Genomic DNA, 18,844 nt, shown 5'->3' with positions numbered 1-18,844 from the left:
TGACTACCCACAATGACAAGACAGCCTACAGGGAAGAGGTGAGGGCCCTGGGGGAGTGGTGCCAGGAAAATAACCTCTCCCTCAATGCCAACAAAATGAAGGAGCTGATCATGGACATCGGGAAACAGCAGATGGAGCACACCCCTATCCACATCAACAGTAGAGAAGGTAAAAAGCTTGAAGTTAGTTTGCGTACACATCACTGACAATCTGAAATGGTCCACCCTCACAGTCATTGTGGTGAAGAAGGCTGAAGAAATTTGGCTTGGCCCCTAAGACCCTCACAAACTTTTATAGATGTTCAATTGAGAGCATCCTGTCGGACTGTATCACTGCCTGGTACGGTAACTGCACCGCCAGCAACCGCAGGGCTCTCCAGAGGGTGGTGCGGTCTGCCCAACAGGGGCACACTGCCTGCCTTCCAGAACACATACAGCACCCGATGTCAAAGGAAGGCCAAAAAGACCATTAAGGACATCAACCACCCGAGCCACTGCCTGTTCACCGCACTATCATCCAGAAGGTGAGATCAGTACAGGTGCATCAAAGCTGGGACCGAGAGACTGAAAAACAGCTTCTATCTCAAGGCCATCAGACTGTTAAATAGCCATCACTAGCCGGCCACCACTCGGGTACTCAACCCCACAATTTAGAGGCTGCTGCCCTATGTACATAGACATGGAATCACTGGTCACTTTAATAATGGAACACTAGCCATTTTAATAATGTTTACATACTGCTTTACTCATTTCATATGTATATACTGGATTCTACTGCATTTTAATCAATGTCACTCCGACATTGCTTGTCCTAATATTTATATATTTCTTAATTCAATTCATTAATTTTAGATTTGTGTGTATTATTGTGAATTGCTAGATATTACTGCCCTGTTGGAGCTAGGAACACAAGCATTTCGCTACACCCACAATAACATCTGCTAAATATGTGTATTTGACCAATACAATTTGATTTGATATTTTTTTTATATATAAAATTAGGCACTAATTATTATGGGTCTAGATTGCAGGAAAAAGCTGTTTTTCATGTGTTTGAAAAATGCAAAATTCTCAAACTATACCACCCCCTCCATCTTTACATACTTTGTGCCCCCCTCTAAAATAATGGCTGCATGACGCCCCTGCAGAAATCCCATCCTGTCAGCATTTAATTACAGCAACATAGTGCAAGGCAATATCCACAATCTGATTATGGGTCCTCTCTGGTTGGGGAGGGGCTGCAATTTACATTTTGAACAGCAAATCAGATTGGATAATAGCTTTGAAAAACAAATATCAGATTGCAAAATTGGTAGCGGCAGAGTTTGAGTGATAGCCAAGAGGAACGTTTGAAGTGTGGGGGGCTGAATCCTGCCTGGGCTCAACACCTCTAAGCAATTATGGTGGATCTCCCACCGTGTGTCACTTACTCACTTTAGAGGTTCATCTCGACCAGGAGAGTAAAGAATACATTCATCAAAAAATAAGATTGTGTTTAGCCCCACAAAGACTCATATAGGCTGCAATCCCCTGCTTCATGTGTACAGAAGATGAATGTTCTATTAGACATCACATAAAGGAACATACTACACGTATGTACACAATTCAGAGATGAGCTAACCCAGACACACATACATACATGCACACACACATCCACACAACTGTACGTGCGTACAAAAACACACACAGATACACACTGGACAGCAGTAGCCTACTTAATCACTGTGCTGTACCACATTAGAAGCAGTCACCGAACACAGGTTTTTTTCTCCATTCATTTATATCAAGGTCAGCAAGATAATGTCTGGTAAATAGGCTTTCAACATTCCAAATCATTTGGATCCATCTGGGAAACAATGGGCTCCGTGTATGCAGTGAAGGCAGCATACCATGACCAATTTCACACACAACGCCGCTGTATCTTAATGTATCAAAATATCCTGTTTAACAGAATGTCCTCTTCAATCTCTGTATTTTGTCTGTGTGCTTTATATAAATGTTTATATAATTCAGCTATACTACTATGGTGACATGGTTTTATGTCAGCTGCAGTAGTGATGTACTTCAAGTCGGGTTTCGGATGATTGCAAACTAGACAAGCAATCTAGCATGGAACCTTGTGGAAGATAGAAGGGTTCTGTAGCCCTTAAGGCCTGAGAGGCAGGGGGGTTTAACCCCTGTTCAGCACCCTGAAGGCTGCAGCTTTGATTTGATGTGAAAGAGACAGCGGGTTTTGGTCTTACCAAGCCTGCTCCATGACACGATGGGGCGGGGATATCCTGTGGCAACACATTCCAAGATGGCCGTCTGGTGAACGGTGAGAGTGAGGTTTTCAGGACCCACGAGGATCATGGGCTCTTTGTAAACAGAAGACTGGGATACTGGGGGAGAAGAGAGTGACGCAAGCGTGAGCGTGCAAGAGCTTTATGGATTGCAACATTTAATTGGATTTCACTGTTCTGCATCATCTTGGCGATGATGCTGTGTGAGATGATGCATAGCCACATATTTGTGTGTTGGGTGGGTATCCAGGGAAGGTGTGTATGTGTGTGTGTATGTATGTACAGTGGGGCAAAAAAGTATTTAGTCAGCCACCAATTGTGCAAGTTCTCCCACTTAAAAATATAAGAGAGGCCTGTAATTTTCATCATAGGTACACTTCAACTATGACAGACAAAATGAGGGAAAAAAATCCAGAAAATCACATTGTAGGATTTTTTACGAATTTATTTGCATATTATGGTGGAAAATAAGTATTTGGTCAATAACAAAAGTTTATCTCAATACTTTGTTATATACCCTTTGTTGGCAATGACAGTGTCACGCCTTGGTCTTAGTATTTTGTGTTTTAGTTAATTAGTTGGTCAGGCCAGGGTGTGACATGGGTTTATGTTATTGTGTTGTCATATTGGGTTTTTTGTAGGCATTGGGATTGTGGTTGATTAGGGGTGTGTTTAGTTTAGGTTTGGCTGCCTGAGGCGGTTCTCAATCAGAGTCAGGTGATTCTTGTTGTCTCTGATAGGGAACCGTATTTAGGTAGCCTGGGTTTTACTGTGTATTTTGTGGGTGATTGTTCCTGTCTCTGTGTAGTTTCACCAGATAGGCTGTAATTAGGTTTCACGTTCCGTTTTGTTGTTTTGTATTTTGTATCAGTTATTTCATGTACCGCGATTCATTTATTAAAAACATGAGTAACCACCACGCTGCATTTCGGTCCGACTTTCTTGCGACAAACGAAGAACGCCGTTACAGACAGAGGTTAAATGTTTTCTGTAAGTCTTCAAAAGGTTTTCACACCTGTTGCTGGTATTTTGGCCCATTCCTCCATGCAGATCTCCTGTAGAGCAGTGATGTTTTGGGGCTGTTGCTGGGCAACACGGACTTTCAACTCCCTCCAAAGATTTTCTATGTTGAGATTTGGAGACTGGCTAGGCCACTCCAGGACCTTGAAATGCTTCTTACGAAGCCACTCCTACATGCCCGGGCGGTGTGTTTGGGATCATTGTCATGCTGAAAGACCCAGCCACGTTTCATCTTCAATGCTCTTGCTGATGGAAGGAGGTTTTCACTCAAAATCTCACGATACATGGCCCCATTCATTTTTTCCTTTACACGGATCAGTCGTCCTGTTCCCTTTGCAGAAAAACAGCCCCAAAGCATGATGTTTTCACCCCCATGCTTCACAGTAGGTATGGTGTTCGTTGGATGCAACTCAGCATTCTTTGTCCTCCAAACACAACGAGTTGAGTTTTTACCAAAAATGTCTATTTTGGTTTCATCTGACCATATGACATTCTCCTGATCTTCTTCTGGATCATCCAAATGCTCTCTAGCAAACTTCAGACGGGCCTGGACATGTACTGGCTTAAGCAGGGGGACACATCTGGCACTGCAGGATTCCCCCCGTGTGGTTCTGGGAGTTTTGCTCACCGTTCTTGTGATCATTTTGATCCCACGGGGTGAGATCTTGCATGGAGCCCCAGATCGAGGGAGATTATCAGTGGTCTTGTATGTCTTCCATTTCCTAACAATTGCTCCCGCAGTTGATTTCTTCAAACCAAGCTGCTTACCTATTGCAGATTCAGTCTTCCCAGCCTGGTGCAGGTCTACAATTTTGTTTCTGGTGTCCTTTGACAGCTCTTTGGTCTTGGCCATAGTGGAGTTTGGGGTGTAACTGTATGAGGTTGTGGACAGGTGTCTTTTATACTGATAACAAGTTCAAACAGGTGCCATTAATACAGGTAACAAGTGGAGGACAGAGGAGCCTCTTAACCTGTTGAAACTCTAGGGGCGCAATTTCATTTTTGGATGAAAAACGTTCCCGTTTTAAACAAGATATTTTGTCACAAAAAGATGCTCGACTATGCATATAATTGATAGCTTTCGAAAGAAAACACTCTGACGTGTCCAGAACTGCAAAGATATTTTCTGTGCGTTTGTAGAACGTGAGCTTCAGGCAAAACCAAGATGAGACAGCATCCAGGAAATGAGAAGGATTTTTGAGGCTATGTTTTCCATTGTCTCCTTATATGGCTGTGAATGCGAAAGTAAGTCTGCCCTTTCTGTCGTTTCCCCAAGGTGTCTGCAGCATTGTGAAAAAATCATTGGAAGATTGACCATAAAGACCACATTTACCAGGTGTCCGCCCGGTGTCCTGCGCCAAAATTGGATTCAGCTGCAAGTATTTTTCCATGGAATTTAGAGAAGAATACAGGCTGTATATCAATGAAGTATGTGAAAAAACACATTGAGGATTGATTCCAAACAACGTTTGCCATGTTTCGGTCGATATTATGGAGTTAATTACGGAAAAAGTTTGACCTGAATTTTCGTAGCCAAATGTGATGTACAAAACGGAGCGATTTCTCCTACACACAGACGCTTTCAGGAAAAACTGCGCATTTGGTATGTAACTGAGAGTCTCCTCATTGAAAACATCCGAAGCTCTTCAAAGGTAAATGATTTTATTTATTTGGTTATCTGAAAATGTTGCTAAAATGCTACTTGCTTAGCTTAGCATACTCTTACACAAATTAGTCAATTGCTATGGTTCAAAAGCATATTTTGAAAATCTGAGATGACAGTGTTGTTAAGAAAAGGCTAAGCTTGAGAGCAGGTGCATTATTTTCATTTTATTTGCGATTTTCAGAAATCGTTAACGTTGCGTTATGCTAATGAGCCTGAGGCTTTAGTCACGATCCCGGATCCGGGATGGGGAGATTCAAGAGGTTAAAGAAGAAGTTACAGGTCTGTGAGAACCAGAAATCTTGCTTGTTTGTAGGTGACCAAATACTTATTTTACACCATAATTTGCAAATAAATTAATTAAAAATCCTAAAATGTGATTTTCTGGATTTCTTTTTCTCATTTTGTCTGTAAAAGTTGAAGTGTACCTATGATGAAAATTACAGGCCTCTATCATCTTTTTTGTATGTATGTCTGTCTGTCTGTCTGTCTGTCTGTCTGTATGTATGTATTAGAGGTCGACCGATTAATCGGAATGGCAGATTAATTAGGGATGATTTCAAGTTTTCATAACAATCAGATATTGGTATTTTTGGGCGCTGATTTGCAGATTTTTTTTACACCTTTATGTAATCTTTATTTAACTAGGCAAGTCAGTTAATTTTCAATGATGGCCTAGGAACAGTGGGTTAACTGCCTCGTTCAGAGGCAGAAAGACAGATTTTCACCTTGTCAGCTCGGGGGATCCAATCTTGCAACCTTACAGTTAACTCGTCCCAACGCAATAACGACCTGCCTCTCTCTCGTTGCACTCCACAAGGAGACTGTTAGGCAGTAAGCCAAGGTAAGTTGCTAGCTAGCATTAAACTTATCTTATAAAAAACAATCAATCATAATCACTAGTTAACTACACATGGTTGATGATATTACTAGATATTATCTAGCGTGTCCTGTGTTGCATAAAATCTGACTGAGATTACAAGCATACAAGTATCTAAGTATCTGACTGAACGGTGGTAGGCAGAAGCAGACGGGTAAACATTCAAACAGCACTTTCGTGCGTTTTGCCAGCAGCTCTTTGTTGTGTGTCAAGCATTGCGCTGTTTATGACTTTAAACCTATCAACTCCAGAGATGAGGCTGGTGTGACCGAAGTGAAATGGCTGGCTAGTTAGCGCGTGCTAATAGCGTTTCAAACTTCACTCACACTGAGCCTTGGGGTGGTTGTTTCCCTTGCTCTGCATGGGTAATGCTGCTTCGGTGTGGTGGCTGTTGTCGTTGTGTTGCTGGTTCGAGCCCAGGGAGGAGCGAGGAGAGGGACGGGCGGAGGCTATGCTGTTACACTGGCAATACTAAAGTGCCTTTAAGAACATCCAATAGTCAAAGGTTAATGAATTACAAATGGTATAGAGGGAAATAGTCCTATAATAACTACAACCTAAAACTTCTTACCAGGGAATATTGAAGACTCATGTTAAAAGGAACCACCAGCTTTCATATGTTCTCATGTTCTGAGCAAGGAACTGAAACGTTAGCTTTCTTACATAGCACATATTGCACTTTTACGTTCTTCTCCAACACTTTTTTTGCATTATTTAAACCAAATTGAACATGTTTCATTATCTACTTGAGGCTAAATTGACTTTATTGATGTATTATATTAAGTTAAAATAAGTGTTAATTCAGTATTGTTGTAATTGTCATTATTAAAAAAACTTGTATTTATTTATTTTTTAAATCGGCCGATTAATCGGTATCGGCTTTTTTGGTCCTCCAATAATCGGTATTGGCGTTGAAAAATCATAATCGGTCGACCTCTAGTATGTATGTATGTATGTATCAGTATTGAGACCTGAGACGGTGAGGCGAGCCCCGGCACTGTGCTTTACTCCTGCACTGTTGTGGGCCACACAGCAGAACACACCACTATCCTCCTGACGCAGACCTGTGATCTGCAGAACACCAGTGGGGAGCAGGGTATACCTGCCAGAGAGAAGGAATGGGAGCGGGATGGGAGAGAGAGAGGGTGGGGAGGGAGGGAGGGCAGAGAGAGAAAGTGAAAGAGAGAGAGGGAGGGAGGAGAAGAGAGAGAGGGAGAGAAAAATAAAGAGAATCAAGGGAGTAGATCATTGTTTGCTTGATTAAGTGTGTTTACACATGCAACGTAAACTAAATTTCAAACAGCTAGAAAGACACAAGGGACACTGGATTCCAGGTGGTGTTGATCTGAGCTGAGTGAGGTTTGGCTGGGTAACAGGTAAGTGAAGGTTGTGAAGCTGCTACAGTGAATGTGTTAACAGCCAGAGAGCTGTGTGCAGGTACAGTAGACCTACAGTAGTTGGTAGGCACAGCCGAGGTGATTAACACAGAGGAACCCTACTTTACTGTACCTCTCATCCTTAGTGTCCACAGAGCGGCCATCTTTCTCCCAGCTGATGGCAGGTTCAGGCAGGCCGTGAATCTGGCACTGGAACCGCCCCATGCCCGCCTCCTCCGCACGCACTGACCGCGGCTGGACATGGAACTCCGCCATCGCTGGAGAGAAAGGGGAGATGCAGCGGTCAATTCAAAGTTTGAAAACCTACACAATGTTTTTTTTTCAGAGCGTCTTTCGTATAGGCCTACAGTAAATACTACTGCCATGTACAGTACCAGTGTACTAATGTCCTACACTCAGTGGCACACCAGCCCAGTTAATCAACCAATTACCAGGGAGGTATTACCGACAGTTCTTTTTATACCCTTTCCCGCACTCGAAGGCAATTAACTTGTTGGCAAAAAAAAAGATTACAAAAAAGTAAATAATGTCTCCATCTTTCAGTGGAATGAGTCATAATCTAGTGGCTTTATCTAAAGCAACACTGGGCGGCTCTAAACCTTGAGCAGACACAGTCTGACCAGGGCAGGGAGCTGCCATGTGGTTAGGTAATTACCTGTGTTCTGCTGTCAGCAACCACTGTGCAGGGAACCCTAGTGATCATTACCTCTAGTTCTAGGGGGAAAGCCTGTGTTTGGATAATCTGGCACCCATCAGTGACAATGAGTAAATGAAAGGTTCCTAGTTAGCCGTGACACTGAGTAAATGAGAGGCTCCTAGATAGCTTCGGCTCATATGCTATGCTATGCTAACAAACACAGCTGGGCTCAGAGACAGAGACCTCTGACAACAGCTCCATGGATAAAGGGTGCCACATGGTTCAATTCTCGGGCCAACTCTTTTCTCTGTATATATCAATGATGTTGCTCTTGCTGCGGGCGATTCCCTGATCCACCTCTACGCAGACGACACCATTCTGTATACTTCCGGCCCGTCCTTGGACACTGTGCTATCTAACCTCCAAACGAGCTTCAATGCCATACAACACTCCTTCCGTGGCCTCCAACTGCTCTTAAACGCTAGTAAAACCAAATGCATGCTTTTCAACCGATCGCTGCCTGCACCCGCATGCCCGACGAGCATCACCACTCTGGATGGTTCCGACCTTGAATATGTGGACACCTATAAGTACCTAGGTGTCTGGCTAGACTGTAAACTCTCCTTCCAGACTCATATCAAACATCTCCAATCGAAAATCAAATCAAGATTCGGCTTTCTATTCCGCAACAAAGCCTCCTTCACTCACGCCGCCAAACTTACCCTAGTAAAACTGACTATCCTACCGATCCTCGACTTCGGTGATGTCATCTACAAAATTGCCTCCAACACTCTACTCAGCAAACTGGATGCAGTTTATCACAGTGCCATCCGTTTTGTCACTAAAGCACATTATACCACCCACCACTGCGACTTGTATGCTCTAGTCGGCTGGCCCTCGCTACATATTCGTCGCCAGACCCACTGGCTCCAGGTCATCTACAAGTCCATGCTGGATAAAGCTCCGCCTTATCTCAGTTCACTGGTCACGATGGCAACACCCATCCGTAGCACGCAGGTGTATCTCACTGATCATCCCTAAAGCCAAAACCTCATTTGGCCGCCTTTTGTTCCAGTACTCTGCTGCCTGTGACTGGAACGAATTGCAAAAATCCCTGAAGTTGGAGACTTTTATCTCCCTCACCAACTTCAAACATGTGCTATCTGAGCAGCTAACCGATCGCTGCAGCTGTACATAGTCTATTGGTAAATAGCCCACCCATTTTCACCTACCTCATCCCCACACTGTTTTTATTTATTTACTTTTCTGCTCTTTTGCACACCAGTATCTCTACCTGTACATGACCAACTGATCATTTATCACTCCATTCCTAATCTGCAAAATTGTAATTATTCGCCTACCTCCTCATGCCTTTTGCACACAATGTATATAGACTCCCCTTTTTTTCTACTGTGTTATTGACTTGTTAATTGTTTACTCCATGTGTAACTCTGTGTTGTCTGTTCACACTGCTATGCTTTATCTTGGCCAGGTCGCAGTTGCAAATGAGAACTTGTTCTCAACTAGCCTACCTGGTTAAATAAAGGTGAAATAAAATAAAAAAAAAATAAAAAAGAGTAAACACTGAACCACTGTAGTGAGTGCTCCATCAGATGGGGAGGGACATTTATATACATACAATAGGGTTCTGGGGGAGAGTAATGACTGTGAGTGGCCAAGCCAGGGCTGCAGATGTACTGTAGTGCTGTGGCCAAACGACAGACAGTCAGCCAGGTCATTTCCTAAACTAGATAAATTAAGTCCAAATAGCACCCTTTTTACTGTGCCCAGTGATTAAACAGTATGGTCAATTAGAGGAAGGGGGCAGGTGGGAGAGGACAGTGATGTAGGGAAGGAAGGGGGCAGGTGGGAGAGGACAGTGATGTAGGGAAGGAAGGGGGCAGGTGGGAGAGGACAGTGATGTAGGGAAGGAAGGGGGCAGGTGAGGGGAAGGAGGAGTGATGTAGGGAAGGAAGGGGGCAGGTAGGAGAGGACAGTGATGTAGGGAAGGAAGGGGGCAGGTAGGAGAGGACAGTGATGTAGGGAAGGAAGGGGGCAGGTGGGAGAGGACAGTGATGTAGGGAAGGAAGGGGGGTGGGAGAGGACAGGTGTAGGGAGGAAGGAGGTAGGAGAGGACAGTGATGTAGGGAAGGAAGGGGGCAGGTGATGATGTAGGGAAGGAAGGGGGCAGGTAGGAGAGGACAGTGATGTAGGGAAGGAAGGGGGCAGGTGGGAGAGGACAGTGATGTAGGGAAGGAAGGGGGCAGGTAGGAGAGGACAGTGATGTAGGGAAGGAAGGGGGCAGGGAAGGAAGTGATGTAGGGAAGGAAGGGGGCAGGTGGGAGAGGACAGGTAGGAGGAGGACAGTGATGTAGGGAAGGAAGGGGGCAGGTAGGAGAGGACAGGGAAGGAAGGGGGCAGGTGATGATGTAGGGAAGGAAGGGGGCAGGTAGGAGGACAGGATGTAGGGAAGGAAGGGGGCAGGTGAGAGGACAGTGATGTAGGGAAGGAAGGGGGCAGGTAGGAGAGGACAGTGATGTAGGGAAGGAAGGGGGCAGGTGGGAGAGGACAGTGATGTAGGGAAGGAAGGGGGCAGGTGGGAGAGGACAGTGATGTAGGGAAGGAAGGGGCAGGTAGGAGAGGACAGTGATGTAGGGAAGGAAGGGGGGAGAGGACAGGATGTAGGAAGGAGGGGGCACAGTGATGTAGGGAAGGAAGGGGGCAGGTGGGAGAGGACAGTGATGTAGGGAAGGAAGGGGGCAGGTGGGAGAGGACAGTGATGTAGGGAAGGAAGGGGGCAGGTGGGAGAGGACAGTGATGTAGGGAAGAGGACAGTGATGTAGGGAAGGAAGGGGACATTTGAAATAATTATATAATTTCACAAAATGTAGCCTAGGCTAACAGCAGACTAGAATAACAGCAGCCTAGGCTAACAGCAGACTAGAATAACAGCAGCCTAGTTTAACAACAGACTAGAATAACAGCAGCCTAGGCTAACAACAGACTAGAATAACAGCAGCCTAGGCTAACAACAGACTAGAATAACAGCAGCCTAGGCTAACAACAGACTAGAATAACAGCAGCCTAGGCTAACAACAGACTAGAATAACAGCAGCCTAGGCTAACAACAGACTAGAATAACAGCAGCCTAGGCTAACAACAGACTAGAATAACAGCAGCCTAGGCTAACAACAGACTAGAATAACAGCAGCCTAGGCTAACAACAGACTAGAATAACAGCAGCCTAGGCTAACAACAGACTAGAATAACAGCAGCCTAGGCTAACAACAGACTAGAATAACAGCAGCCTAGGCTAACAACAGACTAGAATAACAGCAGCCTAGGCTAACAACAGACTAGAATAACAGCAGCCTAGTCTAACAACAGACTAGAATAACAGCAGCCTAGTCTAACAACAGACTAGAATAACAGCAGCCTAGTCTAACAACAGACTAGAATAACAGCAGCCTAGGCTAACAGCAGACTAGAATAACAGCAGCCTAGGCTAACAACAGACTAGAATAACAGCAGCCTAGGCTAACAACAGACTAGAATAACAGCAGCCTGGGCTAACAACAGACTAGAATAACAGCAGCCTAGGCTAACAACAGACTAGAATAACAGCAGCCTAGGCTAACAACAGACTAGAATAACAGCAGCCTAGGCTAACAACAGACTAGAATAACAGCAGCCTAGGCTAACAACAGACTAGAATAACAGCAGCCTAGTCTAACAACAGACTAGTATAACAGCAGCCTGGGCTAACAGCAGCAGTGAAAGAGAAGTATGTTAACAAAAAGTTTTCTGATGAGTGCTTTGCATTGATCTGTGTCAGTGTTGTGGACCGCCTGTAGGTTAATCGCTATTTGAATGGGGGAAAATAGCATTCCGTTGACAGGGCTAAATGCGCTATGATAGTAAAATGCCTTCTCATGTGAAACACAACCCATAACCTATTGCCCATGAGAGAGACACTTAGCTTAAAAATAAAACAATCACTTGTGCGTCCTCAGAACTGTAGACTACATTTACAGTGTGCAACTGTAAACAATGTACTGTTAAAGCCACATGAGGTCTGAAACAGCAGTAGCTAAATCCATCTGATTGGATGATTATACAGTGATGCCATGCCATTTCATACAATGTAGCCTACCGTAAAGTGCTTTGAAAGATGCTACAGTGTGAGATTCAACATCAAAACCTTTGAAGGTCTCCTGTGTCTTCACGCACTTCAAAAACCACAATACAACCTTGCTTCATGGAACTGACAGTCCAGTCTGGCTCACTCCAATTGTTAACACACAACACACACACAGCCACAGTGAATTTGCTGATCTCCATAGGTGTAAATTGACATTTGGGGAGATCTCACTTCATACATGTAAAATAATAAAACATACTGCAGCTTTATGCTTCAAACAACATCATCTCTGGAAGAGAACATGGCAGAATCCACAAAAACACTTGCGCAGTTACATCCATAATGTGTTTTTCCACTTTCGGCAGCTGCATTTCACCTATCAGCTCCCTGTGGAACAAAGCAGTGATGTGGGCTCGGTGCTGTGATGTGGGGGGTGGGGCACGCAACACAAACTCAATTAGAGAGAGGCCTGTCTTTTTCTCAGCTCTTCCACCATCTTCAAGACAAGTGCACTTATTTAAATGTCAACTGTCATTAACTTGGACCAAGCAGGACTTATCTGAACACTCTTAGCATGACAAGAGGCCTAGACCCCCTCCTTGCCCTGTTCCTCTGTTATTTTTCAACTGGTAAATGTATTTAAGCTAAGCTAGAACCCCGCGCGGCTCTACGGATCCAACAGAAAGCTCGCTACGTCCGGAGTGGATCCGCATTCACACAGCCGTTTTTGTAGCGTGTTGTTTTTGTTAGCCCCAATTCCCCGAAAAACAAAGGCGAAGGGAGAGAGTTAGTAAAAAGAGAAAAAAGTCTGAACTGAAATGAGGCCTAGAGAGGGAAAAACATTGATGGCCTTCTGGAAACGTGTAGGACTGAGGAAGAAGATGACGAAGATGTGCTGAAATGTTGCTGGAGCATTGTAAGCCCGTGCTGCACTATGTCGTCAATTGACATTTAATAAGTTGCGTTTCAGTCTAAGCTCTAATGAGAAATGCTGCATTCCCTGTCAAGACTTGACCCTAAAGTCTCCAAATGGATGCATAGAGACCACCGTTCTGATTAAAATTTTACCAAGCTCATTTAGAATTCCTCCAACCCTGACTGCTTGCTCTTCAGAGGTTACATACAATAAAGGACAGGGAGAAATAAGGCTTCTGTAAAGCCCTACACATACTTTCAGTAGCCTAATATTTCTTAATTACTACCAGTACTAGAATGCCATGATTCCTTTGCCTCTGACTCTCTTACCCAGCCTGACAAATGTACTGTACAGGCGGCCAACATCTGCTTTGTTTTCCCAGACACACTATATATTTAAACAGCTCATTTTTAATTGAGGCATTTTAGGATTATTGCCTCTCTCAAGGACCCAACTATAATATCCCTATCTGAGACTAGCAACCTTGTGTGGCCACAATGAAATTAGCCTAACCTACTCCAAACGGCAATCTTCGTGGTATATAAAAAAACATTGAACACAATCATGGCTTTGATTTCATCAGATGTATGTCCTTGAACCAATTACTTTAAAACCACACACAGACGAAGATAAACTGATAATTTAGTTGCTAATGGCAGCCTGCAGTACCTCGGTCACCCTTCAATTTAAGCTACTCCATGAGAGGGGGCAGCACTGAGTTAGCCTGCTCGAGTAGCTCAAACTGCGTATGCAATGTTTCCAAAAACTCCCTCATTTAGCAAGATGGTGACACACTGAAATGACACTTCCTGATCTTTAAATGCGCCACTGAGCCCTCAGGTGTTGCTATGTTATTCAGGAACGTGTCAAGACCTGACCCTCAGAGCCTACCTTCTATTGACCCTGTTGACTCATCAGTAGGAAATATTTGTTTCTCTTTTGGTCCATTCAACAACAGAGCGATACGAACCTTGTTTCAGCAGGATGTTGTATCTATTTATGTCATGCCTTATTGGAATGGATTTATTGATAATATCTGTTGGAAAAAAGTTTGGATGTTGCCACACACATACCTACTTGTTAACAAAATTAAGGAAATTTCCTTTAAAATTATTTATAAATATTATCCTGCCAACCACTATATGAAGAAGTTTAAGGAAAACATCAACTCAAATTGCTCCTTTTGTAATGACCACCCAGAAACAGTGTTGCATCTTTTTTGGCTTTGTATGCATGTAAGAAAACTGTGGCAAGACATCAGTAGGTTTATGATTGAACACATTTATGAAGATTTTACACTATTGTGGAGAGATGTACTGTTTGGATACTTTACATACAATAGAAATAAGCTGAAACATTTTTATGTAATTAATTTAATTACTCTTTTGGCCAAATTTCATATACACAAATGTAAATTTACAAACAGAAAACCAAATTTTCGTACACTACAAAAATAAATGTATTTTGAGACGGTTAAATGCTCTACTAACAAAAAAGCTGTTAGAATTGTAAGTATATGCATGTCCCTTAAGGTCCTTAAGGTGTAATTGTAATGTGATATTGTACCCCCTAGCCCCGCCCCCAGCCCCGCCCCTAGCTCGATTGTCCATTGTTTGTAATCTATGTATGCTCATATGCGTTATGTATTGATTTGTTGTTAATAAAAAATAATACAAAAATAAAATAAATAAATGCGCCACTGAGCATTCTCATAGGAAACAATGGGGTGACGTCATCGATGGCTTCGTCCATATTTGAGAATCACACCCCAGTGACAGGCTCTTGGATGAAAACACTGTCAAGCCCCTGTGCTTTTACCTTAAAATTAGGCATATCCAGCAGCACAGCTCTGAGCAGAGCCCCTCATTTACTGTAACTAGTTGTACCCTATATCATAATCATCAAATGTCACATGCTTCGTAAACAACAGGTGTAGACTAACATTGAAATGCTTACCTGCGAGCCCTTCCCAAAAATGCAGAGTGAAAAATCGAAAAAAAAAAAAAATAATAATTAAAAAAAATAATAGAACAATTATTACACGAGGAACAAATACACAATGAGTAACGATAACTTGGCAATTAAAACTTGGCTATTATATAAATATAAGCAGTGGCCACTGTAATCTAGAGCACTATCAGACTATACGAGTGTCAGCAGAGGCTCCTGTGTAGAACATTGATTAAGGGGAGCCTGGAGGCAGTGTGGAGGTGGTGATACATATACGTCGGTGTATTGGAACAGTCAGCCTAGGGAGCTTAGTGAACAGAACACCATCTACAGAAACAGAGAGAGAGGACTGAGCACATCACTGATGTGATTAAAGCAGCTCCCTTTGTTTCACACATGTATACACAAGCAAGTACGCACGCATACACCGATTACACGCTGCTGTTTGTGCGCAGCCCATGGCCAACGCTGTCACAGGCACACAGAGGACAACGAGGCAAAAAGAGAGTGGGAAAAGAAAACAAAGAGAGAAAAAAAGAGGGAAGATCACCTCCTTATTAAAGAGCTTTCTCTCTGTTGCATCTGTGCCAAGTAGTCATCATGTCTCCTGATCTGGCTGTTGTGTGTCCCCGCAGACACGACCCCCCCCCCCAGAGGCTCCCTGCCCTCAACCCTCATGCATTAAACATGGTGAGGCTGCACATAGAGAGAGAGAGAAAGAGAGAGAGGCCCACACCTCCGCTCTGCACCGCCCGCTGCCATCACAGGAACACAGCCTGCTACAAATCCATACTGACACACACAGATGAGAGACACACACAGTATTTATACACAACAGAAACACACAGACGAGAGAAGCACACAGTATTTATACACAACAGAAACACACAGACGAGAGAAGCACACAGTATTTATACACAACAGAAACACACAGACGAGAGAAGCACACAGTATTTATACACAACAGAAACACACAGACGAGAGAAGCACACAGTATTTATACACAACAGAAACACACAGACGAGAGAAGCACACAGTATTTATACACAACAGCACAACGCTGCTAGGAGGCTGAGTATAAACATGGCTATATGAAACACACACACACAGGTTGATCAGCGGTAAGTTAGCGTGGCAGAAGGCAGGCAGTAGCGGCTCTCCAGTCAGCAGTAGACTTGTTTTTATAACCCTTTTTAGGATTCCTCATAGAGTGTTACTCTGGCAAGTGTTCAGAAACCCTAAGACATTATAACAGATCGTCCGTTCCCAGCACAGAGCCACAGTGTAAATGAAGCAGATCTAATTACGGGGATAGAAGGCTGAGAGAGGACAGAGATCCATCCATTAAGGAGTGCAGGGGGAGAGGAACGTGATGCTTGGATGCAGCTGGTTTCACAATGACAATCACCACAGGAGTGTGAGGACTGAGAAAGTGACATGGATAGGAAATCAGCGAGCTCCCACAGACCCTGTAATATAACACAGTTGCAGAGTGGGTCAAACCTCTCATTTTATCTCAGCCAGGCAGGGACTCCCCTCGACCCTCAGATTCCTGGAAGAGCCCAAAGGGATTTTTATGGCATTCCACGAAAATACCACGAAACCTGCTCAATGTCAAATGTGATACAACAATTTCACACAGACTGATGGACACAAGAGTCTGATACAGACGAACAGACAGACAGTCAATAATGGAAAAAGCCAAGATGGAGAGAGCTCCTGGACTTGATTTGATTTAACAGACAAAACACAAACATGTGACAACTACAGTAAAATATAAAATCCCACCTATATGATAAGGCACTTCACGGGTTACACAGTGTCCCTGTGATGTACAGTACCAGTCAAAAGTTTGGACACACCTACTCATTTTTACTATTTTCTACATTGTAGAATAATAGTGAAGACATCAAAACTATGAAATAACCAAAAAAGTACTAAACAAATCAAAATATATGTTATATATTTTACATAATATATATTTAAGATTCTTTAAAGTAGCACACTCTTGGCATTCTCTCAACGAGCTTAAACCCGTTGTATCAGTTGTATCGTAACAAGGTATGGGTGGTAAAAGACCAAGTCCATTTTATGGCAAGAACAGCTCAAATAATCAAAGAGAAACGACAGTCCATCATTACTTTAAGACATGAAGGTCAGTCAATACTGAACATTTCAAGAACATTTAAAGTTTCTTCAAGTGCAGTCGCAAAAACCATCAAGCTCTATGATGAAACTGGCTCTCATGAGGACCGCCACAGGAAAGGATGACACAGAGTTGCCTCTGCTGTAGAGGATAAGTTCATTACAGTTACCAGCCTCAGAAATTGCAGCCCAAATAAATGCTTCATAGAGTTCAAGTAACATCTCAACATCAACTGTTTAGAAGAGACTGCGTGAATCAGGCATTCATGGTCAAATTGCTGAAGAAAAAAAACACTACTAAAGGACACCTAGAAGAAAAAGAGACTTGCTAGGGCCAAGAGACACTAGCATTGGACATTAGACAGGTGGAAATCTGTCCTTTGGTCTGATGAGTCCAAATTTGAGATTTTTGGTTCCAACCACCATGTCTTTGTGAGATGCTGAGTAGGTGAACGGATGATCTCTGCATGTGTGGTTCCCACCGTGAAGCATGGAGGAGGAGGTGTGATGGTGTGGGTGTGCATTGCTGGTGACACTGTCAGGGATTTATTTACAAATCAAGGCACACTTAACCAGCATGGCTACCACAGCATTCCGCAGCACTACACCATCCCATCTGGTTTGCGCTTAGCGGGACTATCATTTGTTTTTCAAAAGGACAATGACCCAACACACCTCCAGGTTGTGTAAGGGCTATTTGACCAAGAAGGAGAGTGATGGAGTGCTGCATCAGATGACCTGGCCTCCACAATCGCCCGACCTCAATCCAATTGAGATGGTTTGGGATGAGTTGGACCGCAGAGTGAAGGAAAAGCAACCAACAAGTGCTCAGCATATGTGGGAACTCCTTCAAGACTGTTGGAAATGCATTCCAGGTGAAGCTGGTTGAGAGAATGCCAAGAGTGTGCAAAGCTGTCATCAAGGAAAAATGTGGCTACTTCTAAAATATATTTTGATTAGTTTTACACTTTTTTGGTTACTACATGATTCTATATGTGTTATTTCATAGTTTTGATGTCTTCACTGTATCCAAACTTTTGACTGGTACTGTGTGTTTCCCCTGGATTGGATGGGATGAGCCGTCTTGATTCATTGATATGACAGAGTTAACGGTGCCAGAAGAGAGACACACGTCGCTCCCCAGCACTCTCAAACCTCCAGCCTTCCAAGTTGTGAGGCTCCATTGAACTCCCATTTTATTGCCCCCCCAACACTCTCCCACCTACCACCCCCACCTCCACTCCCACCTCCCATCCATTCCACCCCCATCACCTCAAACCCTCTGGGCCCCCTCAGGCTCATGGGATCATCAGGCAGGGAGGGCACACGTTGTTCTAGCACTAAAACCTCTTGCTCCTCTCCTCCCAGTAAACCAGTATAATGGTAATGGTGGCCATAAATCATGCAGATGGTATATGATGCAATTCCAGCGTGGAGAGTCACTGCTTCAACATGCATTAAATAGGCAACCCGAAATAGCATTTTAAGCACAGGAACCCTAAAGATAGCATTTTAATGCAGATGTGCTGTTCAACTGGCCCTAGACACTCCTACCCTCCACCCCGGCCGCCACACCCCTGTGATCTGTGATTACTCTGCTGGTCTGTGGCGCGTGTTGATCTCACCGATCTCACCATTTTCTTCTTTTAACGCATTAGCCCATAAACGGTGGGACACGGCAGATTTTGCATAAGCACACGCATCACTCACCCTCACTGTCTCAGGGCTGGGGGCCGCCAGGCTCCTACCCACACACTTTGCAGTAGATGAGAGGCTGAGGATGGAGACCCAATGACACGCAGTGTAGTGTACAC

At 43.8% G+C, this 18,844-nt stretch overlaps 1 protein-coding gene across 1 annotated transcript in view; it reads right to left on the bottom strand.

The window, feature by feature from the left end:
- LOC135554107 (immunoglobulin superfamily DCC subclass member 3-like) overlaps positions 1–18,844 on the bottom strand; it is a 111,914-nt gene that overhangs the window by 40,341 nt on the left and 52,729 nt on the right. Inside the window, exons 2-4 of the mRNA XM_064986169.1 lie at positions 7,354–7,498; positions 6,816–6,946; positions 2,243–2,380 (exon numbers count right to left, since the gene is read on the bottom strand). Of these exons, the coding sequence (XP_064842241.1) occupies positions 2,243–2,380; positions 6,816–6,946; positions 7,354–7,498 (414 nt within the window). The remainder of the gene's footprint in view (positions 1–2,242; positions 2,381–6,815; positions 6,947–7,353; positions 7,499–18,844) is intronic.

This window comes from Oncorhynchus masou, chromosome 2 (genome assembly GCF_036934945.1).
Source record: "Oncorhynchus masou masou isolate Uvic2021 chromosome 2, UVic_Omas_1.1, whole genome shotgun sequence".
Taxonomy (NCBI): Eukaryota; Metazoa; Chordata; class Actinopteri; order Salmoniformes; family Salmonidae; genus Oncorhynchus; species Oncorhynchus masou.
Note: the sequence above shows the minus strand (reverse complement) of the source record. Positions and strands in the feature narration are given on the sequence as shown.